Raw genomic sequence first — 27,741 nt, forward strand, 5'->3', positions numbered from 1 at the left:
CTGCAGCCCAGGGCTCCCGATTCCCACTCAGGGCTGGAGCGTTGTGCCACCCTGCCTCTCTGCCAGGGCCGAGTCCTCTGGCGTATCCACATCCCAGCTCCACCACCGAGATCTGGTCCCCACCACCTTCATTTGCATTTTAGCACACACCCACTCTCAACAGCTTATCCTAGAACCAAACACCCCTGCCAGATTCTGGGATCTTTAAGGAAATACAAAAGGGTGAAAGACACAACAGAAAGAAGATAAGCAAGTGTTCCTTTGGAGCTCTGCCAGAGTGGATCGGCAGGTTGCCTGAAACTCCCGCCCTCAATCTGTTCACCAAACTGTTTCTCTCCCCATTCAAGCTGCTCCTGAAAGCCTCTCTGGGAAGTCTTCCCAGATCAACTAGGTACTGGCAGCTTCCATGGGTTGGCCCTGTCTGAACCTAGCACTTCCCTGGGTATCGCTCACCCACTGTCCACCTCGGCAGGCACTTGGCCTTGCCCTCCGTGCCCAGCTGCTGGGCCAAGCTCTCGCCTCCTCTCCTGGCTTCTGTGCAAGAACGCTTCCCCTGCCTCTGCCTTAATCCCAGCCGTGCGCTTGACATACATTTGATGTCGATACGTTATGGTCTCTTGATGTATTCGCCCCCTGCTTTTATTTGGTCAGGAGCCTGCCCTCTCCTTATTTCTTCACATCTGTGCTGTTGGTCTGAGACACTTCGAACTCAGGGGGTCTCATTATCAAGAATGGAGAATTGCTCTCCTCTGCTCTTTGGTTGAGTCAATCAGGAGGTGACAGGACTCCATTCCCCGTGCTGTAAACAGGTCCCAATTCCATGTCTCATCAGCCTCGGCTACAAAGCTGAATTCCCGCTATGCAGTTTCTTTACTGTTGTGTGACGATTCTGTCGTTGATTTAAAATCCAAACTACCGGACAGACAGACAAGTCCATCTTTTTCTTCCCCAGACTTTCTCCTTACTCTGACCTTTTACTATCGGTTGATAGTGTTGTTTAAAAGGAAACTGCAGACGTCTACCAGTGTATAAAAAGGAGGGAGAGGGAAGGTATTGTAGAATACAAACATACACGCGTGCACACACACACGTGTGCATGTATGTTTTGCTGTCAAATATAACTTATCTCTGAACGATGTAAGTATCAATTGTCTCTGTAAGTATACATGATCTCTGAATGATGCACAACCATCTGAAAATATCAGTTGCCATCAAAGAAAGATTCTCATTACATACTTTTCCCTACCTTTTGAACTTGAAAATTTTTAATAATGAATTATTTCATATGTACAAAAACATATGAGATGAATGTATATATTGAGATAGGATAATAAACAATTCTGCCCTGTGGATCCACCACCCATTGTAAGAAATGGAGCATTACAACGGGGCTGAGACTTCCTGCATCACGTCCCTGGTTCCACAGAGGTCACTGCTATCCTGTTATCCTCAATCTCACCTGCCTTTAGAGTTTTATCATGAACGTATATATCCCTGAGTAATATAGTCTTTCACTTGGCTTGTTTGGAACTTTACAAAGATGGTGTCAAACTGTATGTATTTTTCTATGACGAGCTAATTTCTCTCACCATAGTTCTAAGATTCATCCATGTTGATGCTTGATTCATGTTTGTTCATTGTTAATTAATGTTCCATTGAGTGAATATACCCACTTTATTCATCCATTTTCCTAGTGTTAGACATTGGATTATTTCCCATTTTTGCTGCTATGGGCTTTCTATGCCTATCTTTTGGGGCACACATGCAATAGGGATCTAGGGTTTGATCCTGGCCGTGGTGCTGCTGGGCCAGTGGGTAGATATACCTTCAACTCGCTGACTATTTGCCAAATGGTTTCCAAGATAGTTGTACCGTTCACATTCCCACCCACAGCATGAAGGGTATTTGTTCCTCTGCCTTCTCACCAACACTTGATACTAACAGACTTTACATCTAGTGGGTGTAAAATGGTGTGATAATATGAGCTTAATTTACATTGCTCTGGTTACTGGTGACATTGAGAGCATCTTGTATGTTTATTTCCATTCATGTTTCCTCTTCCATGACTTTCTGAATTTTGAACCACGTGAATATATTACCTATTCAAAAACATAAATGTATTAAAATGGGCTTGTAATATCTCATTTCTCATATGCAAAGGGCTCCACCACTCTCCCCCCAAAGCACACAAATACTATCTCTGAAAAGTGTCACCATAAATAAAACTGCTAACAATACATTGGTGAGTGTTATGGGCTAAATTGGATGCCCCCCCCACCCCCGCCAAATTCATATATTGAAGTGCTAACTCCTAATAACTCAGAATGTAACAGTATTTGGAGATAAGGTCTTTTTAAAGAGGTAATTAGGTTAAAATGAAGTCTATACGGTGGGCCTTAATCCAATATGACTGATGTCCTTACAAGTAAAGGAAATTAGGACACAAACAACACAGACCAAGGAAGACCATGTGAGGACACAGTTGGAAGACAGCAGTCTGCAAGCCAAGGAGAGAGGCCTCGGGAAAACAAAACCTGCCAGCAGCTTGATCTTGGACTTCCAGCCTCCAGAACTGTGAGAAAATAGTACATTTCTGTTGTTTAATCCAGACGGTCTGTGGTACCTTGTCCTGGCAGCCCAAGCAGGCTGATACAGCGAGCACATTACAGTTCACACGGTGCTTTCTCATAGTCATTCATCCACTCACTTGTCATCAAATATTAATGGAGCACAGCCTGGGTCGAAGGGTACATTTCATTGTTAAATCCTCCCTGCAGTCATTCAAGTCAGGAAGAGCGATCCCTGAATTTAAAATGAGGGAACTGAGGCTCACCGTATTTGAGTGAGTGCAGAGGGGGAAAACCAGACTGGCAAAGCAATGGAAGGCAGCTTGTCAGGGTCCAGAGAAAACTCAGGCAGATGCGATCATCAACTTTAAATACAAGACGACTGTCACATGGGAGAGGGAGTCTATTTTTCTTTATGGCCCTAAGGGATAGAAGTATGATGAATAGGAAGAAACATCAGAAAGACAAATTTCACCTAAACAGAAAGAAAAACACTGTCACAGTCAGAATTGTCTAAAGATTCAGCAAGATGTTTTAAATGTAGTGGGTTGTTCCTATAGAAGCTGGACAACCCACTTTATGAGGGATGGTGTGTGTGTATGTGTGTTTGTGCGTGTGTGTGTGTGTAGAGAATAAGGGTCAAGCTTCAGGTATGTGGTTGGAGGACGTGACCTTGAAGGTCCCTCTCCATCCAGAGAGTCACTGAGGTCTCTGAGACCAGGTGGTGGACCAAGAAGAGAGCCTGTTTTCTGGATTCTGATTCTCTATTCTTCCCACCAAGCCAAGCTGCCTCTAAACAGATTAGTGGCTGGACAAATGCGTTCTAATGATGACAGCATTCACTGAGCAGCCTGGGGACAGGACACAGCAACAGGGAGTACACAGCTTTTGAAATGAGAGAATTATTTACTCGCTTTCCCCTTCTCAGAAGTCTTGATTACAGCCAGGTAGGTAGCAGGAAGCAGGAGGGAACAAGCAATTTTGAGAACCTACTTAAGAGCTAGGGTTTTCATACACCTTGATCGTTATTTCATCTTTACATTAGCTCCAGCTGTAATATCATTCTTTATCTCCACTTTACAGATGTGGAAGCTGAGTCTCCAAAGAGGCTAGGCAACTGTCCAAGCTTACAAAGCTAAATCACAGCAATGACCTTGACCAAATTCCCTACCTCAGTCTTGGAGCCAAAGCCTGCCAGGTTCCAAAATCCATCACATCTCGTTACCTAATGGATATCGGAATGTAACAAATGTGGGTTTTCTTTCTCTAAATCCAGACTAGTGTCCTTGAGTACTAAACCCAGGATAAACACATTGTCTTGAATAGGACTTATACACCAGAAGGAGGGGGCGGGGACTTCCCTCCTATTCTCTGATTGGACAATTGACACCTTCTCAGCCTCAGGTAAAGGACCTGCTCCTCCGTAACCAAGTTCTCTCCTAACATATTTAACATTCCCTCTGCAGTGAGCGTTCTCTCCTCCTTCCCTCTCTGAACGCTTTTATTCCAGGAGGCGGTAAGGCCCACATCTAGCACAGTCTCTCCGCAGAGAAGGGCTGGACCACTGGCCATGGCACAAAGGCCTGAATGGGCTCCATTTCAAGCTGAATGATTTATTCAGTCTTCATTGATCTGCAAACTGGGCTGAGAGCCTTTTAAGCTGGCAGGGAAAGAGGCCTCTGCGTGGGGAGCGCTCTTCTTTTTTACTTTTTTTTTTTTTTTTTTTTTTAACCCCAAGGCAAAATGCAACTTCTGTTTTCATCTGAGCCCCACCCTCCTTGGTTACAGCAAATAAACAGAAAGCTGGCCATGGTCCCCGCCCCCCCACCCCTCCCCACCCCCCCGCCAGGCCAGACAGTAACAATGCGAGGGAGAGGAATGGGATCGTTGTTTTTGCCTGGGAGCTGAAGGGCTGGATGAACCCACTCCCCAGTTCAGCCGTCTGCCAGGGAGAGGAAGCTCAGAAGTTTCCAGAACAGGAAGGAGCCTTCCCTGCTCTCTACCAGTGTTTGTCTGATTTCCGAGACTTCACATGCCTTCCTCCATGTCTAGAAGTGTCAGAACCTAGGTCCTTCCCAATGCAGCCTCGTCCTGGGGCTGAAGGATGGAGCCTCTTTAAGCTCCAGGGTCTGCTAGGATGAGGGTTTCCTCTCTCACCTCCAGCTTTGCTTTAAGAATCCTTCCCTCCACCATCCTCTCCCCTCCTACCCCTCCTCCCAGCTCCAGTCTGCCACATTATTCAATCTATCTGACCTTTCTGGAACTCAGAACAGAGGGCGTTGCATTGTTATAGATAATAGACCCAAAAGGGTGGAGAGTCACAGAACAAAGAGAAGAAATGGTTTTTTCCCTCAGGAAGTTTAACTTAGGTAGGTCAGGTGAGCACAAAGGTAAGCCAGGTACATACAGAATTTATGAGCCAGTGAGTGGCACAGCACACCCCTCCTGCAGGTCAGACCTGGGAGTGCTGCGAGGTGGGAGTTTCATTTCTGCCTTTTAGGGACTTTGTGGAGGAGGCCAGCTCTCAGCTGTCGTGCAGGGGAGGGCTGGGCTGCTGTCTGCTTTATAAGGGGAAATGAGGTACTTCACGCAATGGAGCAAATGCAGAGTCGGTGGCAGTTGGTTAGAAAAGAGAGAATGATGCTCTAATACTAAAACCAGTGAAACAGGGAGGTCACCACACTTTCAGGGACCACGCAGTGTTTGTCACACACTCCAAGGCTCAGTCACACAAAATCCCCAGAATGGGGAACGTGAAGAAAATAGGCATGGCATGGGGACTTCCCTGGTGGTCCAGTGGTTAGGGCTCTCCACTTCCACTGCAGGAGGCATGGGTCCAATCCCTAGTGGGGGAACTAAGATCCCACATGCTTCGGGGCCAGAAAAGAAAATAGGCACATCATGGCATGGCAGAGGGTGCCTATCTGCCATGTGACCTTGGACAGGTCCCTTGAGTTTGTTGGGCCTCAGTTTCCCCACCTCAATGAGCAATGGGTTGAATTTGATCAACGATTCCCAAATTTTGGTCCAGTCCAATTGACTAAAAGTTTACAAAAACTTTTTACATTGCCAGATAAGGATATTTTAAAAATATCGCCATCTCCTCTCACTATCAGTTAAAAAAGAAAGCGCATTTCAGTACTAAAAAAAGAGAAGACACACAATCTTAGAATATGAAGGAGATTCCTATAAAGAAATATGAAAAAATCCAGTATGTGTTCTTACTTTTCTCATTTCGGTGCAGACTCTTGAAAGCTTCATCACAGAAGGAAATCAATTCAAGAAATGGGAAACTTCCTAGCATCCTAGCTTCTAAGATTCCATGATTTGAAGCCCAACTGGGCAAGTCACCCAACCTCCCTCTGACCCACGCTTGGCGCTTTACAAAGCCTGAAGCACAGTGATGGGAGTGGATGGTGACCGTTAACTCCCTGTGCAGGTGACTCCTGATACCTGGAATGCAAGGATCATTTCCCTTCTTGAGCCATCATTTTCCTCCTGTCTCCTGAGATGCAAAGGAAGCTTCCTCTGGAAGGTTCTGTCATCGGTACAGGGGCTGGTGGGTGCTGCCAGCAGAAAGCTGAGATATGCCTCTTTCCTTCATCCACTGGAGGCAGTAAGTCACTGGGGTGGGGGGGGGGGAGCGGAGCTGCCTGTTGCTCGTCTTGGACGCCCTTGAAGCGCTTGTTTGTAAAGTCTTTCCACGAATAGATACTGGAGTTAATGTCTGTACGCTGAGGTCCAGAGATGCTGGAGCCCACACAGGGGAAACTGGTTGTATGTGTACAGTGTGAACAGAACCCCCTGCAAGGAGGCTACGGGCTCTGGAATTTAGGACCAGATCAGCCAGGGGAAGGGAGGTGCTCTCCTTGGAAGGGGTGTCTTGGTAACTTGAAAAAACTTGAAAGAACTTGAGGAGCAGGTCCCCACATGGCCCCAGGAGCCTGGGCCCGGCCGGAGGACAGCCGCCTGGGGCCGCACAAAGTGCAGTGGGATTGTCGGCTGGAACTGCTGTCTGGAGACCATGCAGCTCATGTGACAGCCCCTGAGTCCCTTCTGGAACCCTCCCACAATAGCCCAGCTCCCTGTCTGCTCCTGGCAGTAACAGTGGCTGTGTGGCACCCCCCCTCCTGTGTTTCTCTCCCCTCTTTCCCTTTCTGGTCCTCTTTGTCGTCGAGCTGCTTTAACCCTCCTGGTCCCTTTTGACCTCTTCCTTCTCCTCCACACCCCCTGCTTCTCTTCTGTCCTTCTCTTAGACACAAAATCACCCCTCCCAAGGCCATGGGACCCCACCACTCCTGGATCTCACGGCTGGACGGCTGCTCCTCCACGCACAGACCATCTCTCCCCTCCCTGCCACTCCCACCCCAAGGAGGCTGCTTTTATCTAGCTTTCTCGGCTGCAGGGAGTATGGGGGAGTCGGCAACGTTTAGCGATGGAAAATAAAAAGCACCTGTAATGTAAGTTAATTGTAAGCGCTGCCATTCCCTCTCCAAGTTAAAGATCCCCCCAGGCACGAGCCAAACAGCTTCTTTTTCTCTGCCGGAAAAGTCTGATCCAGAAGGTGTCTTCCTGCTCTCACCTTCTCCATCTGCAGGGAAAGGGGCCACGTGCAGCCGGGCAGCCCAACCCTGGGCACGAGGTCCCATTAGGGCATCTCCTGGGTGCCTTCCCTACAGCCTGGCTGCGGGGCTTGGGGCTCCCTATGGGTCAGTAAGAAGCTCCACCACTGGGGAGGCTCAGGCCCTGCCACTGCCGGCTTTTCTTGACCATTCACGCCTCCCCCTGCACTCCCCTAGGAAACAGAGCCGTGGAAAAAACAGCCTTGATGAATGGGGATTACCAGGCTCTGTGTTTTACAAGACGCGGGCAGGAAATGCTGAGGGTCCTCCTTAGTTTCCTAGTGGATTGATTCCCTAGGGAAGGATAATGCGATGGAAGAGGCATTGAAAGCGGCCTTCTGAAAGAGGTAGGTCAGCAGGTTGTGTCCAGGAGGAGAGAAGCGAGGCAGAGGGCAGAAGCCAGGGCCAGGAACATCATGGACATTCCATAAATCTTCAGTCTTACATCATTCATTCGAAACCTGGCTGTGAGGTGCCGAGAGGAAGAGAATCTGAGGCCAGGGAGAGACTGCCAAGGAGGTTATTGAGAAAAAGGAATTTGAGAATCACCAAGCTGTTTCATTCTCCTTGATTGCTCACCTTTTGTTTTTCTTTGCTTCAATCACTTCTTCTTTGATATGCATCTTTATGAGACCTGGGCACTGTGGGTACATTTCAGGATCAAATGCTGAGTGGGGATGGGGCCAGATGAAGCCCACTGATGGTGGTGAGAAGAAGGAAGGCAAAGGACGCAGGAAGCCCCTGCCTCTGTAGACCGGGATAAATCTGGGTGACAGCTTTAGCATCGCTCAGTGGAGTGGCCAGCCTGATTCCCACGCCCTCACTCCCCCACCCCCATGAATGGATTTTAAGCTAGAGTCTCATTCAGGCCTTCTTGCCCTTTGGTGCTCCTGGTACACCATACAGTAGGTCAGGTAAAGGCAGGCCACGTTTAATGAGCACCTACTATATGTCAGGCACCCTGTGGAGGGCTTTAGATGGATTGTTTTGGGGTTTTCTGTTTGTTTTGTTTTTTTACATCCTCACTACCCTATATATCCATTTTACAGTTTAGGAAATTGAGGCCCAGAGAAGCTGCTAAACTTGCCAAGGTGACAAAAAAAAAAAATTCATATGCCAGACCCACCAACGCTTACCTAGCCCCAGGTGAATATGGGAAAATCACAGAAGTAAAAGGCTAGGAGGTCTCTGGTTATCCTGTATTTTTGATTAAGGCTAGAGAAAGTCTCATTTAGATCCTCCAACGGGCTTTAGAGTTTCAATAAAAGGCCACCTGAAGCAGAAACAGGAAATGGAGGGCAGGAACGGGGCCTGACCGCTCACCAGTCCCAGGACAAAGCACCTTCATCCCGGGCAGGGGCGACACGACCTGCCGTCTGGGTCAAGCCGGGTGTGCGTTCCCTGCCCCCATGTGTTCCCAGCAATTCTCTACCTGTCATCAATACTCTGTTTTTTTTGCTGCCACCAACACACGATAATCTGATCTGGAAGGGAAAAAAGGGAGTGGAGTATCTGCAGAAACAAACATCATCAAATGTCCTGGCTCCCTTCCCGGCACTTCAATAAAAATGCAGGAAGGAAGAAATCACAGAGCTGAACCCCAGCGGCCAGTCTGCCTGAGTCTCCATTAAGTCATTAAGAGAGGACTTTGCAGCGTCAGAACCGATTGCCAGGGTGCTGCCAGGGCCCTCCTGGCGGAGCAACAGGCTTAGTAACAGGGACACACAGTCTGAGTTGGGTGCTAGTCTTTCTTCAAGGAAGGATGGTTCCCTTCCTTCACCCACACATTCAACTTTTTGTCCTAACTTTCTCCCCGATTGTTTCATGATGTTTACTGCATTTAAGACCTGGGTCTGGAATCATACTGTTAAGCACAGCTCTCCTTTAGGCAACTAGTGGCCCGAATTATATATAGACCTGCTTCTAGGATCTTTCTTTTTTTCTTTTGGCTGTGCCGTACAGCTTACAGGATCTTAGTTCCCCAACCAGGGATTGAACTCATGCCCTTGGTAGTGAAAGCACCAAGTCCCAACCACTGGACCACCAGGGAACTCCTTGGGGTCTTTTATAGAGGCAAGAAAATACCACAGCCAAACAAGAGTTTCTGGTGAGGGTAAGCCGGCAGCCAGGTAAAAGACCAAACCATTTCTCTAATCAGAATGCCGCCCCTTGCCCCTCTTCTCCAAACTTTGAAAGACAGAAGGAGATGGAATTATAAGCGGGAGGGGCTGGGGGTATGGAAAAAGATTAAAATGAAAAATAAACTTGAAACATACCTAGCAGAAAGCACATTTGATTTGAAAGATTCTTTCCATCTCAATTCCCTGTGGACCTATTCATAACAGAGATATGGTTACTTAAAATACAGTTTCTGCACTGGCTGGTTGAGTCTCCTTAAAAATGCCTTCCATATTTTCCCAAGCCCCTGCTTCAGCTTCAACGTGTAATTCCTGAACAACAGCTCCTATGGGACCAGGTGAACTTGAGCAGAGTGACTCTGAAACCTAGCGACACCCTTAAGTGACACTGAGACTTGGGCCCACTGGTGCCAGATTTTAGCTCTTTTCTTCCCCACCACCCCACTCCCTACCCCCGACACACACACACACACACACACTCACAAGATCCCAAAAGGCAGAACTGTTTCAGAAAAAAATGGCACTGGTATTGATTCAAGCAGATTAATAACAAGTTGTCTTTAAAATGCACACTCAAACTGTGACAATTCTGTTTGCTGTGGTTTAGGCTTTTTTTTTTTTTTTTTTTTAATAATTGAGTTTTCAAAGAAAGAGCAATTTTAAAGTCCCTTCTGCAGACACTGCTAAATCAAAAGCAGCTTCTTTTCCCGAGGTAAAACGGCTGGCAGTCAAGGCTCTGGAGTCAGACTGTCTGGATTTGTAGCCTGGCTTCCTTATCTCACCACTTGTGGGTCCAGTTAGCCTCCCCAAGCCTCAGTTTTCTCATCTGTGAAATGGGAGTCATACCTCTCTCATTGTCGTGTGGTTTAAATGAGATGACCTCACTTAGCAAATGTAAAAGCACGTAGCAAGGTGCCTGCATGGCTATTGGGGATGCCAAACAAAACATTCTTCTTAAAGGCTTAAGCAGAGAGATCACACCTAACACTGCTATTTGCATTTTCTATCCACTTCTTAGAAAATAAGCTCACATGCTTGGAAACCTATCAGAGTCAAACAAGTGGCTTTAGGAATACGACAGTGAATTATTAGCCTCTGCCTAGCCTTGGTGAGAAACTTCCTGGAAGATTGAACACCCATCTGGATTGCTTCCTAGTTAGGTCTCAGAAATTCACCCCAGCTCACTCAGCTTACACCCCCCTTCGGCTGCTGACCAAAGCCACGCGTGGGGTGCAGGGCACCGCGGGAAGGGGCCCAGCTTCTGACTCAGGCAGGCTTCCCGAGGGCCCTGCACCGGCTGGCGTGGAGGAGAGCAGGTTTCAGGAAAGACTCATAATCAGAGGGGTCTGCAGCCCTTCCTGAATCCATTTGCATTGTCCAAACCTCTGCAATTTTGGAAATCAGCTTTCATGTTGTCCCTCGGTCTCTTCAGATGAGGGGCCATTTTGCAGGGGGTCTTGGGTTGTGGGTCACTGTGGGTGAGGGATTAGGCGCATCTGTGAAGGCCTGAGCGTGGCCACTTAAATGCTGTCCCAGTGGACTTGCCTGGGCAGGACATGTCTTCATGACCACTCTTCTTGCCTAAAGAGAAAATCGTAGCACTCGGTGTACGTTTGCTTTTTCCACATATGCTATAATTTTATTATTATTATTATCATTTTGCTGATCATAAAAGTAGTACCCGGTCAGGGGTGGAAGAAGGTGCCACTTCCTCTGGGCAGAGGTAAGGGCAGCAGCACACAGAATTTCAGCCCCTGAAACATACACCCAGGATGCCACCTGCTCAACCGTACAGGCCACCCTGTAAACACACGCCTTCCCAGAACCTCAAACGACGCAAACGTGTGTAAAAAAAAGTGTAAGCCTCCTATAATCATATCCCAAAAGAAACCACTATTAACGGTTTAGCTAATAAACCTTTGTTTTGTTTTAAACAGAAGAATGACATTCAACTAGAGGGAAATATATAGGCACACCATGAAATTTTTAAATAGTACCAAACAAGGTAGTTTGAAAGTCCCCTTCCCACCTCTGCCCCCCTAGACATTCCATTCACCTGTTGTATGTGTGTGTGAGTTTCCTTCCAGGTAATCTACATATAGATCAATATATACGTATGTAGGTATCTGTATGTGTAAGGGTGTGTGTGCCCCTGGTTTTTTTTTTCTTTAACACAAGTGATCTGTTATACATACAGTACAAAGCTTCTTGCTCTTTCCCTTCCATATAGATACATCTTATTCCTTTTAACAGATGCACAATTTTGCATTTACAGACTTACCATGATTTATTTCACCAAGTCCCCTGTGAACCAGTCAGTACATTGTTTTCAGTGTTTTGCAACCACAATGCTGCAATGATTATCATGTATATCATATACACATATCTATATATACATTATACGCACGGTCTTTCTACACATATGCAAGGACATCTGTATATTAAATTCCTAGAAGAATTGTTGGGTCAAAGAGTATGTGAAGTATATGCCTTTTAAATGTTGATAAATATTATGACATGGTCCACAGGGAATCTATCGAATCAGCACTCCCCCCAGTAAGGGTTTGAGATGCCCGTTTTCCCACACCCTCACCGACACCTTTATCTTCCCGGCTTTTAAAATGCATGTCTATCTTTCCTAACCTAACACTGTCTATTTTTAAATTCTCTTCCTCTCTGACCCCACCCATCCCGATATCACCAAAAGTTCTTAACAACCCAGGAGAGGTCATCTGCAACTTTGTTAGCATATCCTTGGATGGAATCCACTTCAAAGTTGAATCCTCAAGTATCCCAGTCTAACCCTGCAACTTTGATCTTTGTCCCTGGGCAGGGCAGAAGCCTCAGGAACCGGGTTCTCTACTCCTGGGGAGTCCTCAGAAATGCAAATGTCCGCTGTTCGGCCGCTGCCTCTCTGTCACCTCTCCAGTCCCCAGCACGGTGGTTTGGATGGGCAACTTTGACTGGGAGAGGGTTTGTAGGTTGGGGTCAGAAAGAGGGGAGAGTTTAGGGAGCTCTGAAGAAAAGCAGAGGACAAAAGGCCAGCTGGTTTGCCATGAGCATCCCGAAGGGGATCTGAAACCTAGACCAGCAACCACAGCTGTTAGGATCATGGAGGTTTTATAAGACTTGTTAGCTTCTCCATATGTGTTCTTGTGATTTTCTTCTTGTTTCACAGTTAAATCTGTAACAAAAGGGGCTGCTTATCTTGATGGGGTCAACAAGGAAGGGGGAGATAAGTGGGAAAAATATATCCTTTACTGCAGATCTTGGGAGACAGAGAATCTGAGGGTGGTGGTGATTGGATGGTAACACCACAAAGATACCTGGAGAAAAAAGGCTCCGAAAGAGGTGTTCCTGGGCTAAAATATAAGAACAAGGTTACCGTATATTGAGCACTTGCTCTGCGCCAGGCATGGAGTTCACCTCTCCAGAGCAAGATAATACAGAAGATAATCAACACCCCTGCACCAACTCTCCAGTCTTGCCTTCCTCAATCATCCCGCCTGAGCTTGTGGGTTTCACATGCTGTCAGCCTTCAAGGTTCAGGCATCACTTCCCCTGAGCCGTCTCTTTTCCTGATGTCTCCTCCCCAAATACCCTGCAGGTGCTCCTGGTCTCCCCGGCCAGACTGTCAGCTCCCAGAAGCTGCACCTTCATCTCGTTCATCTTCGGATCCACTGTGCCCGGCACAGTACCTGGCACATGAGACGTGTCCCACACACCGCCAACCCCTGCCCCAGTGTTCGGTGAATGAATGTGGCACTTGGGCCAGAGAAGCTGAGCTGCCACGGCTGAGACCTCCCTTTCCCACTCCCAGTTGGTCGGAGAGAGTGAAATGTTATTTACAGAAACACCAAGCCAAACAAGACCCTCCCTTCCCTGATATGCCGAAGCTGTGCTGAGAAGAGCCGGGGGTCACCAAATGGCAGCCAGATGGTGACTGGCTGCCTCTCCCTAACTCCAGGGGCCTGGGGCAAAAGGCTAGGCTGCCCACCTGCTCCCAGGGACCTGGGAGCCTCCACTGTGGAGGGAGAAACCCAGACAGTTCCCTCCTCCAGAGTGTGCCCCCCTGTAGCCAGCCCTCAGAGCTGAGCCTCTGCCGGTCCCCCACCAGTCTGCGGGACTCGCAAGGCCAGCTGGAGCTGCTCTCCGGCCCACCCTGCCCCAGTGGGTGTAGAGGTTGCTAGCCTCCCCCAACTTCTTCCATAACAGAGAGGTGTTAACTCCGCAGGACCAAGCTAGGGTAGTAGGGGGTGCTCATCCCTGGTGGGAAGACCTGAGCCCTAAAATAACTAAACTCTGATGGAGCAGAGGAGCCCTGGGGAGGGGAAGGGCTGCCTCCTCCGTGGAAGACGTCTGAGGACACTGGAGGAAAAGGGAAGGGATTTTCTGCAGTGTTTCCAAACAAAGACACCCGATCGGGCTTTGGGGAGAGCTCTGCTCCCCTCGGCTTCATTCAGCACCGCTCTCCCTCCTCCCACAGATGCAAGAGGCAACAGACCCCAGCTGGTTATCAGGTCCTCGAGCCGTGAGGGCCTCTGTACCCCCCTCAGACATCTCGCTAGCAGGGCAAGGGGCCTACAAATCCTCCCTGACCCTCCCAGCTCTTTGTTATCTCGGAGGGAAGATTACATTTCTGTGTGGGGAGGCAAGGTGCCAGGCGTCCTCAGAGCAGGACAGAGGCAGCAGGGCGACTGCCTGACCCCCTCTGCCTGCAGCAGCTCGGGGCTGCCCTGGGGAGGCTCTCCCTCCAACGGCCCGGGGCCCATCCTGAAGTGGAGGGTCTGCATTTCAGGAAGAGGAAGGGGAGCGGCAGCTCCGAAGGGGAGCTGGGCCGGGAGGAGAGAAGACTCGAGCTCTCAGTTATTCAGGATCCCAGTCTGTGGTCTGTGGACGGGCCGTTCGTTCGTTCCCTGGGTTTCTCACCTTCCCCATTGCGCTGTCTTTGGCGGTTTCCCTGAGAACAGGGGGTGGGAGAGCTATCAAGTTGACCACTTGCTTTCATTTTGGTTCCTTGCTACATCTACAGAGAAATTTGTTCAGCACCAGGTCGATGCCGTTCAACACCAAACAGACAGGCATCAAAACCATTTTCTTTCTGTTCAAACCAAGGACACGTTCTTCAGCCTCATCTTTGGGGTTCAAGATACCCCTAAAGTGCTTCTAAATCAGAAGGCAAAAGGGCTGGATTTAAAAAACCCTGTTTCAGAAGAATCAGAGAGAGGAAGTGTGAACTAGTCTCTTTCAGTAACAAAGTGGGAAAGCAGTAGCTGGATGTTAAATGCTGGATCGTCCTTCGCTTGTCTTCCCAATCATATTCCCTCAAACTGTATTTCCTCATCTAGTCACCCAGGTTTATAATCAAGTCCATCAACAATATAACGAAACACCTCCGGAGGAGAGTCCTGAGCTAGGTCAAAGACATAGATAGAATCCGGGCCCTAGTACAGTTTAGCAGCTGGTTAGAGAGAAAGAGTAAAAAAGACAACAGGGCTTCCCTGGTGGCGCAGTGGTTGAGAATCCGCCTGCCAATGCAGGGGACAGGGGTTCGAGCCCTGGTCTGGGAAGATCCCGCATGCCGCGGAGCAACTAGGCCCGTGAGCCACAATTACTGAGCCTGCGCGTCTGGAGCCTGTGCTCCACAACAAGAGAGGCCGCGACAGTGAGAGGCCCGCGCACCGCGATGAAGAGTGGCCCCCGCTTGCCGCAGCTAGAGAAAGCCCTCGCACAGAAACGAAGACCCAACACAGGCAAAAATAAATAAATAAATAAATAAATAAATAATAAAAATAAAGGAATTCCTTTTAAAAAAAAAAAAAAAGACAACCAACAAAGTAAGGTTAAATATCAAATCAATGGGATATACCAGAAGGTCAGTAGAGGTTCCAGGGACTGACAGAGCTGGGATTGGCTGGGAAGGCCCCTCCAAGGGGGAGGGGTGTGAGTTTGGCCTTCTTACAGGCCTGGAATGAGCATGATTTAAAATGAAGGAGGGGGACTTCCCTGGTGGCACAGTGGCTAAGAATCCAACTGCCAATGCAGGGGACACGAGTTCAAGCCCTGGTCCGGGAAGATCCCACATGCCACAGAGCAACTAAGCCGGTGCACCACAACTACTGAACCCACGTGCCACAACTACTGAAGCCCGCGCACCTAGAGCCCGTGCTCCACTACAAGAGAAGCCACCGCAATGAGAAGCCTGCGCACCGCAATGAAGAGTAGCCCCCGCTCACCACAACTAGAGAAAGCCCGCGCGCAGCAGCGAAGACCGAACACAGGCGTAAATAAATAAATAAATAAATTTATAAAAAATCATAAAATAAAATAAAATGAAGGAGGCCTAATGGATGGGCAGCTTATATGGGAGGATAAATAGAGCCTGATCAGGAGCAGAAGGGTTGAAGGGCGGAGAGACAGGCTTATAGGGGGAATAACCCTATAAACAATGACTGAAGTCCGTGTACTCCACAAATATGTGAGTTCCTGCTTTTTATTTAGTTTAATTTTCCTTCACTTGCATAAATATTTATTTATTTACTCTTCAGTCAGTCCATAAACATTTATTGAGCTCCTACTATGTGAATGACACTATAGTGATCACTATTCTTTCTCCTGCTAGTCCAATTAAAAAAAAATAATTTGGGGCTTCCCTGGTGGCGCAGTGGTTGAGAATCTGCCTGCCAATGCAGGGGACACGGGTTCGAGCCCTGGTCTGGGAAGATCCCACATGCCGCGGAGCAACTGGGCCCGTGAGCCACGATTACTGAGCCTGCGCGTCTGGAGCCTGTGCTCCGCAACAAGAGAGGCTGCGATAGTGAGAGGCCCGCGCACCGCGAGGAAGAGTGGCCCCCGCTTGCCACAACTAGAGAAAGAGAAACGAAGACCCAACACAGCCATAAATTAATTAATTTAAAAACAAAACAAAACAAAACAAAAAACATAAGGCTTCTTAAAAAAAAAAAAAAGAAACAACAACTTGGAGGGAATTCCCTGGCGGTCCAGTGGTTAGGACTTTCACTGCTAGGGCCAGGTTCGATCCCTGGTTGGGGAACTAAGATCCCACAAGCCGTGCTGCATGGCCAAAAAAAAAAAAAAAAAAGAAGAAGAAGAAAAAGAAAGAAAGAAGGAAAGAAAAAAAAAAGAAATAACTTGGAGACTCTTTCCTTAAATGGTAGGGGCGGGAGTGGAGGGGGGTTATCTTATTCAGTTTTTGAGCTTCCAGAATCTTGTGGGTTAGGTGAGAATGAGGGAACAGACCCTACCATTAACTTACATAGTAACTTTATTTATATCAAAACTAGCACTTTGAATGCACTGACATCCATTATTTCATTTGATTCTGGTGACAACCTTGTGAGGCAGTCCCAACCAATTGGGGGAAAATATATAAACAGGCCTTGATTTCTTTCAGATGCATGACCTGTCCAAAATCAAACAGTTCATAAGTAGTGGGCCATAATGGAGGTGTCTTTCATACCTAGGATGACATACTTCTCACCCTGCCGGTGGTCCCCTACTGACACAGTGGGAGCGGTAGGAAAAAAAAAAAAACTCTTTGTTCCTTCTTGGGACAGCCTGATTCCTCGAGTCTGAGCAGGTCCAAGAGTTTGTATTTTTTAGAAGTTCCTCGGAGGACAGATGCCCATCTGGATTAGGGAAACACTAGATTATACCACTCTGAGGAAGGGCCCAGGGGAAAGGGCATTTTAGTCACTTTTCCTCGGGTTCCATAGAGTACTGGAGTGTGCGCTGGGTGGGCTCTGATTAATTTCCAAACCAACAACACCCCCACCCCCGACTCCTCTCACTCACTCTTTGCTTCCGAAACGTTCTCCGCAGGCTGCAGACTTCTGGAGGCCAAGAACGGTGCTGTAGAATTGACAAAACCCAGCTCCCTGGACCACAAAACCTAAGCTATGTGGCTGGGGAAAGTGAAGGGTCTGAGGAGGGAGCAGACCTTCTCATGAATAAAAGCAGCTTGGATTTACTGAGTAACTATGTGTCAGGCTCTCATTTAATCCTCAACTCTATACGGAAAGTACTCTTATCCCCCTTTTACAGATGAGAAAACTGAGATGTAGAGCGAGAACATCGTTTCCCCAAGGCACACAGTCCGACTCCAAAGCCCGTGCTACCATGTGCAACCTCAGGGCTACTGCGTCTCCCCACCTCATCCCCACAACTGCTCATTCGGCCACCGCCCGAAATTTGGGCGCGCTCTTGGCGGTGCTCAGATGGAGGGGCACGCGCGCCAAAGGAGGCCAGACCGCAGGAAAGGAGCAGCGGAGCGCGGGGCGGCTCAGCCCGCTCCCCCTTCTCGGGGGCCGCGGCTCGGAAACTACAAGGCCCAGCAGGCAGCTGCAGGGGGAGGAGGAGGAGGTGGGACCAGCGCGGGGTGGGAGTGAGAGAGCGAGTCCTCGCGCCCCGCCGGCGCACAGCGCTCGGAGCGCTCCTGCGGGCACTGGTGCGGCGGCTTCGGCGGCGGCGAGCGGGAGCGCGAACTCTGGTCCAGCCGCAGCGCGCGGAGGAGCCCGGGCTGTGCCCGGAGCTGGGCGGCGACGTCCGGACAGGACCGAGACTCCGCTTAGCGCATTGCGGCGACCTCGCCTTCCCCGGCCGCCAGTGCGCGCCTCAGCTGGAAGAGCGGCGGAGCCCGAGGACTTTTCTCTGGTCCGAGGGGCGCCCCGCGGGGCGCAGGGGACCAGTGCGGCAGTCGGGCACGCCGCGGCGCCGGGGCCCCCGCAGGGCTATGGAGCCCGGGCTGCCAGAAGCGTGAGGGCCGCCGCCCGGTGCTGGAGAGGGGGGCCACGGGGTCTGGAGATCCCGGGCGGCGGACCGGAGCCCTCCCCCCGCCCCGCCTCCGGGGCACCAGCTTCGGCTCCATTGTTCCCGCCCGGGCCGGAGGCGCCGAGCTCCGAGCGCCACTGGGAGTCGAGCGCCGGCCGTGGGGCTCTCGCGGCCCCGCCAGGACCCGAGCGGAGCCCGCGGGCGGCGGGCCGGAGCCGGGGACGCGGGCGCCCGCCCGCCCGCACAAGCCACGGCGGACCCTCCAGAGGCGGAACCGCAGCGCCGAGTGAGGTAAGAGCCGCGGCGCCCCCGGATCCGGGGCGGGCTCCGCGTCCCGAGCGGCCCCCGGCGCTGGAGCCTCCCGGCTGCGCGCTCTCCCCGGCCGCAACCCAGTCGGGTCCGGCGCCTCTCTCCACTCGTTACCCGCCCCCCTCCACCCCCGGCTCCCTCCCCAGCGCTCGGCGCCCCCCTTTTGTCTCCCCTCCCTTCCCTCCACTCGCGTCGCCTCCTGCGCCCCCTCCCCGAGCCGGTCCCGCCGATCCGACAGCCGCCCAACTTTTCCGCCAACTCGCGCTGGGGAGGTGGCGAGGCGGCGGCGGCTCGGCGGTGAGTCCGGGGAGGGACAGGGCCGGGGCCGAGGCGGCGGCGGCCCTCGGTTTCCTGGGACTGGGGAGGCGGGCGGGAGTGGGCAGCGAGGTGGGGTGTGTGTGTGTGTGTGTCTGTGTGTGCGCGCGCGCGCTGCATTCCACTCTATCTCCTTTTAGTCCACCCGTGGGGACTCACCCCAATCCAGCAGGTTGCTTTGGGTGGCACGCTAAAAATCCGGGGTCTTTCTAAGTCCTTTTCCACCTCCGGGAAGGTCTGGGGTCGCGGTTGCGGGTGGGTGAGCGGCTGGGGGCCTGAAGGGGGAAGGAAGTGGAGAGGTAGGTTAGATTCTCTTCGAATAGGTTTTAAGGGGGTGTCGTCACCAAATGGCTGAATCTGCTTTAGCGGAGAGCGAGAAAGGAATTCCCTTTTCCAGAGGCGCTTATCTTCGACTTAGTCCATCTCTGAAAGGATCGGAAGTTTGGGGAAGGGGAGGGCGCCCAGCGGGTGATGTTAAGCCCCATTATGGGGTCGGGGGGGAGGGGAATGTTCAGTTCCAATCTGGTTCGAGGAGGTGGGGGAAGGGATGAGGGTTTTGTCCCGTGCGGTTCACTCGGCTGCGATGCAGGTTGCTTCTCGGGCCCAGAACCCTCTGCCCCCGCTCCGCTTTCCCGTTATGTTTGGGGTTAGAAGAAGAGGGGCTAGAACGCTCATTTGCAGAGGAATTTATTGACTTTGTAGTTGGAGTTCATTTAACTCATAGCCTATGAAGGCAGCCAGACGCCTTTGGGCGTTGTGGGGGGTGGCGAATGGGGAGCGGTGAAGCCTGCTTCTCCTTTCTGGGCCCAGAAGCTTTAGCCCTTTTCAAAGTTTCTGCGGTGTCTTTCTCCCCCACCACTCCCCCCCGCCCCCATTTTCCAGATGTAGCCGCCGCATCTGGTTCCGTTTCACCCCACACGGGTACACCGCAGTCACAAGGACATCCCTCTTCCTCCCTCCCCCCTCCCCCAGATTAAAACTGGGATTCTTCAACTTGGCCTTACCACCTCGCTCTTTAAGACTTCTTAAGACTTGGGGATGAGGCGTTGGGATTTGAGAAGAGAAGTTACCCTGGATGCCAAGTTATTTAGGATCTGATATGGAGGTGGTGCTTTCTGGCTCGTGCGGAAAAGAAGCGTCGTAGGAGAGGGGGCCAAGTTTTTCGGGGGTGGCCCATCTCATCTGCTAGAGGTGGTCAGAGGTGGTCTGACCCAGAACTGGCCCTGACGGAAGTTTCTGGAACCAAAGCATTGCATTCTCCTCCCTTCAGTTACAGCTGGAGGAGCGGGAGCGTCTGACCCTGTCCGGAGCCCGCCGCCGGGTCTCGGGCCGCCCGGCGGTGGCGTCACGCGTCCCTTTTCCACCCTCCCTGGAGCGAGCCCGGGGCGCAGCGGCCCGGGCGTGGGAGGGAGGCCCCGGGCTGTCGCTCCCTGGGTGTTTTTAAGGAGTTCTTTGGGCGGCAGCTCCCGGAGACTAAAGTGGGGCGTTTTACCAAGTCAGTACCGGCTGCAGGTTTGAAAGGGATTGGATTGTGGAGGGTTTTTTCTGGTTCTAACCTCTGAGGTAGGAAAGCACTTTTTGGTTCCAAAGTTGCAGGAGGGTGGGGAGAGTTGGTCTCTCACCCTCTCCTTTCCAGCCTCTTTCAAATTGAAAACACTTCTCTGGTTTCCTCCTTTGGGCAGTAGTTTGGAGGCTGTAATGAAATCGCACTTTCTCTAGACATGGTAATTAAGGTGACTGTTTCCTCTGCAGATGTGCCCTGCCCTTTGCACCTCCGGCCCAGAGCTTTTTTTGGAATACCATCTAAATTGTAGAACCTTAGCCTTGAGACTGCTGAGCAGAAAGTGGCCATTTTCCCCTGTTGGCCCGGGCTCCTGGTTTCCTCTCTGAGGCTTGTTTAAGAGCTAAGTAGCAGGGCCCCGTGGGACATGCCTCTGTCTGGCTGATTACCCCCAAGCCTGGGTCATAGCCCTTCCTTCGAGTGAGTGACAGAGCAAGAGCCCTTGCAGAGGACCCAGCGACCTTACCGACCATCGGTCCCGATAGCCTACCTCCCTAATGACTTGTTTACATATTTCCCCCCAGTTGGTTGGGAGAAGCTCCAGGGCTACTGCTGACCCCTGGAGGAGCGCAGGGTGTCTGGGGACAGGGAGGCTGCTGGGGGCTTGGATCCAGCTGGGATGGTTGTGTACTGCATCGGTGACGAGCTCCTTGAAACGTCTGTTGCACTTACTCTTAGTCATAGCTGAGTGTCAGCTTTTTAATGAGGGCCATCCGGGTGGAGAGTCACTTGGATAGTGTGCTCTCACTGTCTGCTTTGACCAAGCCCGTAGAAATGCGCATTTTGGAGGCATTTTCACAAATGGGATTTGGGCCAGAGTGGGCACCTCTTCCTTTGGCTCCAGAGTAGACAGTCTTGGGTTCTTCTTTTCCTTGGCTCCTGGCCATGGAGGATGTGAGAAAGTTCCGTTAGGCACCCTTAGAAGAGCAAGTGAAGCAGAAGCACAGGAAGACATGGAGAAGGAGCATCGTGGATGCTATGACCCCACCCCCCTTGAGGGAGAGGATCACAGCATCTCCAGGCATCCCTAAGCCTGGCCCAGCTTTGTTCCTGGTGGACTCCGGAGGCTAGGAGAACTGAGTTGAGCATCGAGTAGGTAGACTCCAGCCATGGAGACCAAGAAAAGTCCATGAGATTTTGCTTTGTTTGCTTTTGGGTGTTGACCTGGAACAAGACTCCTAAAACAGGAGATTTGCTCCTGTGAGCTTGGGCTTTTAGCAGCTTCTGAATGCTTCCTTCGGGCCTCCATTTTTTAATCTGTCTCATCAAAATGGCTGTTAGTTAAGAGCTTCCTAGGAAAGTGTGAGCCCGTTGCTGCTGAAGGAAAAGAAGGTAGAGAGAAGGGATCCAAACATCTTGCTCTGAAAGGGCCTCACATCACTTGAGAGGAGCTTAATTTCCTCTTGGGAAATACGTCTTGCATTTGTCATCCCGAGAGCTTTGTGCAAGGTCTGAGTGAACCCGGGGCTGGTGGGAGTCCAGATGCAGAACTTCAGAGAAGATTCTGGGGTTTCCTGAGAGGATTAAAAACCAGACGTGGGCTAGGAGAGTTGCTTATCTCCCTAAGGTTGCATCTCCCTTAGAAATTCTCTCCTCATCACCATTCCACTTGCAATTTAGGAAGCCATGTTTGGGCTCCAAGTAAATAGCCCTCACCTGGGTGAACACCTCCAAGCGTGTGATGGTCCACAAGCCCACCCTGTCTTCAGTAGCAAGGCTGCCTAGATTACCGTGGAGCAGTTAGGGTTTCTCTTATTACTACTCACTTTTTACATACCTCACTCCCAAGGACATTTGGGCACTCCTTTTGACAGAGACTAAAAACTTTTAACTTAGCATTTCTCTTGGAGCGGGTACAATTTCGTAAGCTGAGCTGCATGTCTTTTTTCAGATGTTTATTAAGAACTTGTCCTGCCACTCTCACCAATGAGTAGGGATGCTCATTGTTGCTCACTTTTGGGGAAAGCCACCATTTCTGTTAAGAAGTCTTACTCCCGTCTAAAGGGATTAAAGTTTTGGCGTCACTTCCTCAAGTCTGAGGAATCAAGATGTTTAGAAAATGTCCGGGTTGGTATGCTTTGAAATCGAGTTTGGCTGGCTAACAAGGAGTGCTGGACGATTTCCTCTGGCATTGTCAACCTCTCCTCTGCAAGCGTGGCTCTGTCAGTTTCTTTTCTATCGGCCTCTCTTTGTTTCATTCATTTACGCATCCAGTTCCCAAATGTACCAGCATCTGCTGTGTAGGTGTTAGGTGCTAAGGTCACTGACAAAGGTTGATTGGGTATAGACCGTGCTCTTAAGGAGCTTGAGACCCTGTGGTGTTTTTGGAAATTCAGAGGATCCTCCCAAGGCCCAAGAAAGACTTGTAGAAGAGGATGTGGCTTTTTGAGGTGGCGCTCGGCGAATGAGAGAGCCCGCTGAAGACAGAGGAAGGGCAAAGAAGGAAGGCTTGGCAGGGCATGGAGGTTGCCCAGAGCTGTCCTGTCCCCTACAATGTAACACAGGCCACATGGAATCTCAGATTTTTCCAGTAGCCACGTTTGAAATTAAGAAAAAGGGAACAGGTGAAATTCATTTTCCTTAATTCGTTTGTTTCAGTTTTTATAATTATTTGATGTAGCCCAATATATGTGGAATATTGTCTTTTGAACATGTAATCAGTTTGAAAAAATCATTGAAAGGCTCCACATTCTTGTATGTATTTTTCATTTCTAGCACATCCTGCCTCGCACTGGCCACATTTCAAGTGCTCCATAGCCACGAGGGGCCACCGAATGGGACAGCTAGGTCTAGAGTGTGGGGTTTGTAAAGATGGATGGTGAGAAATGCCTTTGTAAAGGCAGGAAGTTCATGTCCTCCGGTTGCCAATTACCAAAGTCTCCTGAGATTGCTATCAAGAAGTGACTCAAAGCACAATGTTTATATGTAATTCCTTACATTTGATTAGGGCTTTCGAGAGGAGAGAGCAGATACTTTCACCCATGCCCCCCATTTGAAGCTCGTAACCTCCTGTGGTGTAGGCAAGGCAACGATTTTAGCTCCCTCTGATGACAACTGGGATTAGTGAGATGGCGTGTGTCCCCCAACTCTCCTCATTCCCCAGTGAGGACCTCTGCACCCAGAGCAGGAGCTGGGCTGCCGGTCCCAGGAGATGTGACTGATGGGGAGAGGCTGAGGGGCCGGCTGCTGTGTGCACCTGCAGGGCTACAGGTCACATCTGTCAAGCAGTGGAGGAAGGAGACTGTTCCTAAGAGACTTAAAGAATTCATTAATTAGTAGAATGGGAAGAAGGTGAGGTGAAGGGGGAGGTGGCAGTCCCTAGGGTCCCAGGTAGTCTGGGGACTAGTTCGTGTCACTGTGTTTTCCACAATAGGTTGTGTGCCCGCTTACCCCTTCTCATTCCAAGAGTGGGTGCCTGGGGGCCGGGGGGCTGGGTTTTCTGAACATCCTTTGTTTTACAGATGTGGGACTCAAGGCCCAGGGCGGGAGGAGAGGAAGAGACTTTTGCAGGGAAGCTGCCAGATTATTTTGAAGTGCATTGATCACTGAGCTGAAAGAGGGCAGTCAGCAGCCAGACCACTCCTGCGAGGAGGTAGACAGGCTTTTCAGGGGACAGAGCGGCCGAGTGGTGGTGGGAGCTGCCCCACCTGCTACCTTTGAAAACAAGCTTCATCATCTCGAGATGATACCACCCTTTCCTGTTGGATACTAAAAATTCATTCATGACTCTGGCCATTACTATGGGATTTACTTAGGTCCTTAGTCAGGTGTACCTTTCTCGGTGACTGGCCTGCATCCATTTGCTGTATCTTTGGGATGTAATGAGATGTGGAATGTGGTTTGGGGATGTCCTCTGGCAAGCATCACTTCTATCCCCGGCCGGGAATCACGCCCCATCCTGTGTCCTAGATGGCATATCCATGAGCTGCTTCCAAGGGTCTTTCTCTAGAGCAAAGGAATTGAGAATCAAAGGCTCTCCCATTGCCAGGGTCACCTCGGATCTGTCCTTATTTACATGGCTTCTGTGTGACACAGGGATGCCCTCTGGAGAAAATGAGCTTGCGTCCGGTAGAGCCAGGTTTGATCACCCCCTTATTGCTTCCTCCCACCCTGGTCTCTGGCATCTGAAAACCCAGGTGATGTAGACCCGGTGCCCTTGCCATCTCACTGCACATCTTTGGGCAAAGCACTTAACCTCTTTGCATCTGCGTTTCCCCGTTGCTTAAAGGGCAGTAATAATTCCCACCCCTCCCCTTAAGTTCACAGTGGGGAAGAAATGAAGTTTTATAGTTTAAAATCTTACCTAGTCCATGCTTGGCACGTAGTGAGTATTCAGTAAATAACTTGTTCGATTCTGCCTTGTCTAGTCCCTTTCCTAAATTTAGAAAAATAGAAGTGTTTACTTCTCCTTTGATTTGAAATCATTAAAAAATTTCAGGAAAGCCTTGGGAGGGAGCTAGCGGCGGTAGTGCATGCGTCTTCCCGCTGGCAGGCGCTTGTGAACGAGGCCAAGAATCTGGGGGGTTTTCTGCCAGCCGCGCCTGACTCACTCACAAGGGGCCCTGTCTGGCTCAGGGGGAGGCCCGGCTGAAGCACCACATTAGGGCATGTTCCGGGGAAGTGGATTCTCTGAATAACTTGGATGGTTCCCTGGAGTATTTAGGGCAAAAGCCACCTGGAAGACAGAGAGGGTCACCCCCTCGTAGCCCAAACGGTGCCCAGAAAGTCTTATCACTTGGTAAATGTTTAGCGGAAAAGACCATTATCCTGAAGACCTTGGAGGGTTGTTTTAAATTTTACCCATTCGGACCTGAGAAGGATAAAGGCCCGCAGTCTGTGCCTTTCACCGGGGCTGGCATGAGCCATCTTTGAGTCAGGCCTTGCAAGAACCCTTATTCTTCAGCACGACCTTTCCCCACTTCTGGATCCATTCCTGTTGGACTTCTGCCCTCTCAGCCTCGGGGAGAACTGGATCCAGCTCACGGCTCCTTACTCGGAGGCCCTTTTTAAGTAGCTGGTGAGAGTTGCGTTCTCTCCGTGAGGGAAGATGGTAGAACCAGAGGTCCCTGTGATGCATCCAGTTTTAGAGACAAAAAGAAAGAGCCTTGGAGATGGCGTATTTCAGCTTTCTCATCACGTAGGTCCAGAGAGGGTCAGCATCTCACCTGGCTCCCATTTCCCAGTTCTGGGCTTCTTCCATAATTCCTCATCTCTCTTTATCCCTCACCAAAGGGTTGGTGTGCCCTAGAGGGAGTGAAGTCTTAAACTGGAAGAGGTCACATCTGCACACCCAGGTCACCTGTGGGAGACGTTCCTGAGGCCGTTCGCTTTCCCAGCACAAATGATCTTGGGGCTCATGCCTCGGGGAACTTTCTGATGATTTTCCCAACATGGGAAACAGTCCACACTCAATAAATAGTTGTAGGACTGAATTGAACCACTCCTTGGTCTAATTAAGGCGTATAACCTTGAATTCACTGTTGGGACAGGACCACGGTTCCTTTCTTTGTGTCTGAAGGAGAAAGTTATTGCTTCAGGCATCCTTCTGGGCAGGGTGGCCATGTGACATGCCTTCCCTCTTTTTCTCCTTGCCCCTCCTCCCCCATGCAGACCCTCCTAACTTTGGGGTTTTTTTTTTTCTCTCCCCAGAGTCAGCTTGCACAGGAGGATCAAGCCCACGGCAGAGTCTCCATGGAGGTGTGGAGCCTTGTCACCAACCTCTAACTGCGGAACTGGGATGTGGAGCTGGAAGTGTCTCCTGTTCTGGGCTGTGCTGGTCACAGCCGCGCTCTGCACTGCCAGGCCAGCGCCAACCTTGCCGGAACAAGGTAAGGCGCGGGCTGAGGGGCAGCCTGGGCTCCCGGCCCTCAGCAACAAGGTGGGCTGGGACAGACGTGATGTGGTCAACTGCGAAGGCTCCATCCCAGGTGGAGCTGAGGGCTCCTGGACTGTAGGAGAGGCTCCCAAGGTACCTGGGCTGGTGGGGGCCTGGCTGCAGACACAGCCAACTTCATCAGAGGTTGGGTCGCGAAGGCTGGTGACATCCATCTGCCAGAGGTGACATGCTCGGGGTCGGGGTTTATGCTTTTCTCCTCCTGAAAAAAGAACTTCTGATTGGGACCCAAGAGCCAGCTCCCTAACCTAGATGATGTATATAAAATGGGGTTGGGCGGTGCAGTGGGGTGCGAGTGACCTGTGAATTTGGGTTTAGAACTTGGATCGGGCTCCAGGGGATGTGGAAGGTTGTGGGAGCTTCATAAAGACCTCTGGCTTCTAGAAAATTGTTCCAAAGACATATCTTCTATGAGGGTCGGCCATCATGGCCACGTGCCTGCCATTTTGTCTTTCTTGACCATCTCTCACAGGCCCTGTTTGGAGGCCTGGTAAGAGGTTTGCTTTGGATATACTGCTGGAGGGATTTCAAAGAGATTGAGAACCAGGGAGCATTACGGGGCGTAGGCGCTGGTAGAGACCTGTAGTTTATTGGGAATTCGGAGGGATTATTAGTAACAGGAAAGACTTGCTTCCGCTGCTGATGGGATTTTTCCGGACTTGTGAAAATACTTCATGGAAATTACAAGTACAGCACACCTGACAGCTTTTGAAGCTCTTTGAGACCTAATATTTGGGCATTTCTGCTGCCAAAGGGTAGTGTGGCTTGTGACCCAGTGGCTGATGACAGAAGCAGAGGAGGTTGGCAGGTGGTGGGTAAAGGGCTCAGGTGTGCACACAACATGGTGGCTGCATTTAAAGGGCCACCAGTCTCGCTGCCAGGACCTGTGTGAGTGACGAATAAGGAGTGAGGATATTTGTCCTCTTGTAGGGTGATGGAGAAGGAGGGGGGACGGGTGGGGGGGGCTTTCTAGAAGATGCACTGGCTGGGGCAGGCAGATTCGTGTTGTATTCAGTGACAGAACTGAAGGCAAGGCCTGACCTGGAACACTCTGGAGACCCCGAGTGGGAGGGACTGTCTCTGCCCACAGGGAATTCACCATCGGGTAGACGGTGACAAGCACAGAGGCAGCTAAACTCAAGGTGGACCGTGTTTAAACCACGCAGTGGAGTTATAACACAATGCAGTGGGAATGCTGGGGGAGAGGGACAGCCAACGTCATCTGAGATGGTCCAGAGGGCTGGGCAGGGGATTGGGAGGGAAATGAAGGGTGTTCCAGGCAGAGCAGCATGAGTGAGGGTGCTGGGGCAGGATGTATAAGGTGTACAGAGAACAACTTACCTGGTGTGTAGGTAGTCGGGGGGCGTAATGCCTGGAAAAATTGGATTGAATTAGCATATGAAAGGTTGTAATGCCCTGCTGAGGAAACTGTACCTAAATGGGTAGATACTGGGAGTCTTGAAAAGTTTTGAGCAGGAAAGTGACACAATCCAGCTTTCAGATTTTCAGGCAGCTGAGTTTGGATGGATGGGAGGAAGAAGTCAGA

At 50.5% G+C, this 27,741-nt stretch overlaps 1 protein-coding gene across 10 annotated transcripts in view; it reads left to right on the forward strand.

Moving 5' to 3' along the window:
• The first annotated feature begins 18,133 nt into the window (after positions 1 to 18,133).
• Positions 18,134 to 27,741, forward strand: part of FGFR1 (fibroblast growth factor receptor 1) — a 46,904-nt gene continuing 37,296 nt past the window's right edge. For 8 of the 10 annotated variants that reach the window (XM_061177261.1, XM_061177262.1, XM_061177260.1 and 5 more), the window contains exon 1: positions 25,958 to 26,130. In XM_061177261.1, the coding sequence (XP_061033244.1) occupies positions 26,040 to 26,130 (91 nt within the window). In that variant the 5' untranslated portion in view covers positions 25,958 to 26,039. Of the gene's footprint in view, positions 18,409 to 25,951; positions 26,131 to 27,741 lie in introns of those variants that run through there. The other 2 variants (XM_061177265.1, XM_061177266.1) reach the window with 1 other exon arrangement.

Source organism: Eubalaena glacialis, chromosome 20 (genome assembly GCF_028564815.1).
Source record: "Eubalaena glacialis isolate mEubGla1 chromosome 20, mEubGla1.1.hap2.+ XY, whole genome shotgun sequence".
Classification (NCBI taxonomy): Eukaryota; Metazoa; Chordata; class Mammalia; order Artiodactyla; family Balaenidae; genus Eubalaena; species Eubalaena glacialis.